Below are 1,234 nucleotides of genomic sequence, written 5' to 3'. Positions count from 1 at the left end.
TGGAAAATGGACATGCCGGGTGATCTACTTCTCGTTATTTATTAATAAAGCAATACAGCAAAGAAGGGTCAACCACCTTGCGATGCTTGGGTTTTTTTCTGCCCAATAAGCTTTCCCATCTGCTTCACTTCAGCAGCATGCCTGAGTCACCCATCCATCCTCAAGGGTCCCAAGCTTTGCCAGTCAGAGCAACCCATTTCCCTCTGCACATTCATTCTAGGTTTCCTGGAAACAGAGTCCAGACAGCAGCTGAGCTAAGGCCAGGTGTGGCGGGAGTGCGGGAAGGGAAGGATGCAAGCTCACAGTTATGGTTTGTATTTGGCATCTGAGTCAAGGGAGGGACACTATGGGGTCCAGCATAGGGGACGAGCAGGACATTCACAGTGGGTCTGCTGGATCTTGAGGCTCTCAGCACCGATGGGGTACCCAGAAGGGTACATCAGCTAGGGGACTGGCACTGCAGAGGAGCCTTAGGAAGGTGGGAGGGCATAGCCCAGGAGCCCAGAAGCATCCCTCACCTGAGGAAACAGATGTCTGGAGGACNATCTTGTCCAGATCACACCTGGGGAAGGAGAAGCTGCGAGCGGCTCTCCGTGGTCTAAGCCAATGTAACTCTCAGTCTCTCTGTGCTCACCTAACAGGCTCCTAGGCCGCCACTCGCCACGCACTCTTCCTTCTCTGTGGCTACCCGGGGCAGCACAGGCGTCCACTCAGCATGGATGAGGAGGCCACTGGGCCTGGGAGCCATGCGCTGGCCTCCACGGCACACATCTGGTACAGCTTGCTGGCTGGAAACCAGTTGGGTCTCCATGTCACACCAGTATTAAGAGAAGGGACTGAGCCATTCCCTCAGGTTCATGCCTAGGGCTCTGAGGTGTCAGTGACCCTGTGAGCCTCTGTCCTGACGCCTATGGCATCACACATCTGACGTGACTCATGGGCTTAGCATCTAGAAGGGCGCTTGGCGGGGGTTGGAGGTTTCGGGCTCTCCTTCACTGCTACCGGTCTGCACCTTAGCCTTCCTTACTCCCAGATTCATACACTCAGATGAGCACTTGAGACTTAGCATTGGAGACCGCTGGGCAGACACGAAGGAGCTCAGATTGCGGATCTTAGCCGATGGGAAGGGGTCCTAGATGGCACACAGGACGAGTCTGGTGGGCTGTGTTTAGGGAGAGAACACTCCAAGCGATGACTCACACCTCAACTCCACTGGCTTCTGTCCCTCTCTAAC

General features: G+C 55.1%; 1 protein-coding gene across 1 annotated transcript in view; it reads right to left on the bottom strand.

The window, feature by feature from the left end:
* Tmem132e (transmembrane protein 132E) overlaps window positions 1–811 on the bottom strand; it is a 37,770-nt gene extending 36,959 nt beyond the window's left edge. The window contains exons 1-2 of the mRNA XM_029546131.1: window positions 669–811; window positions 519–562 (exon numbers count right to left, since the gene is read on the bottom strand). Of these exons, the coding sequence (XP_029401991.1) occupies window positions 519–562; window positions 669–811 (187 nt within the window). The remainder of the gene's footprint in view (window positions 1–518; window positions 563–668) is intronic.
* Between the last annotated feature and the right edge of the window lie 423 nt (window positions 812–1,234).

The sequence above is a fragment of the Mus pahari genome, chromosome 14 (genome assembly GCF_900095145.1).
Source record: "Mus pahari chromosome 14, PAHARI_EIJ_v1.1, whole genome shotgun sequence".
Classification (NCBI taxonomy): domain Eukaryota; kingdom Metazoa; phylum Chordata; class Mammalia; order Rodentia; family Muridae; genus Mus; species Mus pahari.
The sequence above is the reverse complement of the archived record's forward strand: the minus strand, read 5'-3'. Positions and strand labels throughout refer to the sequence as shown.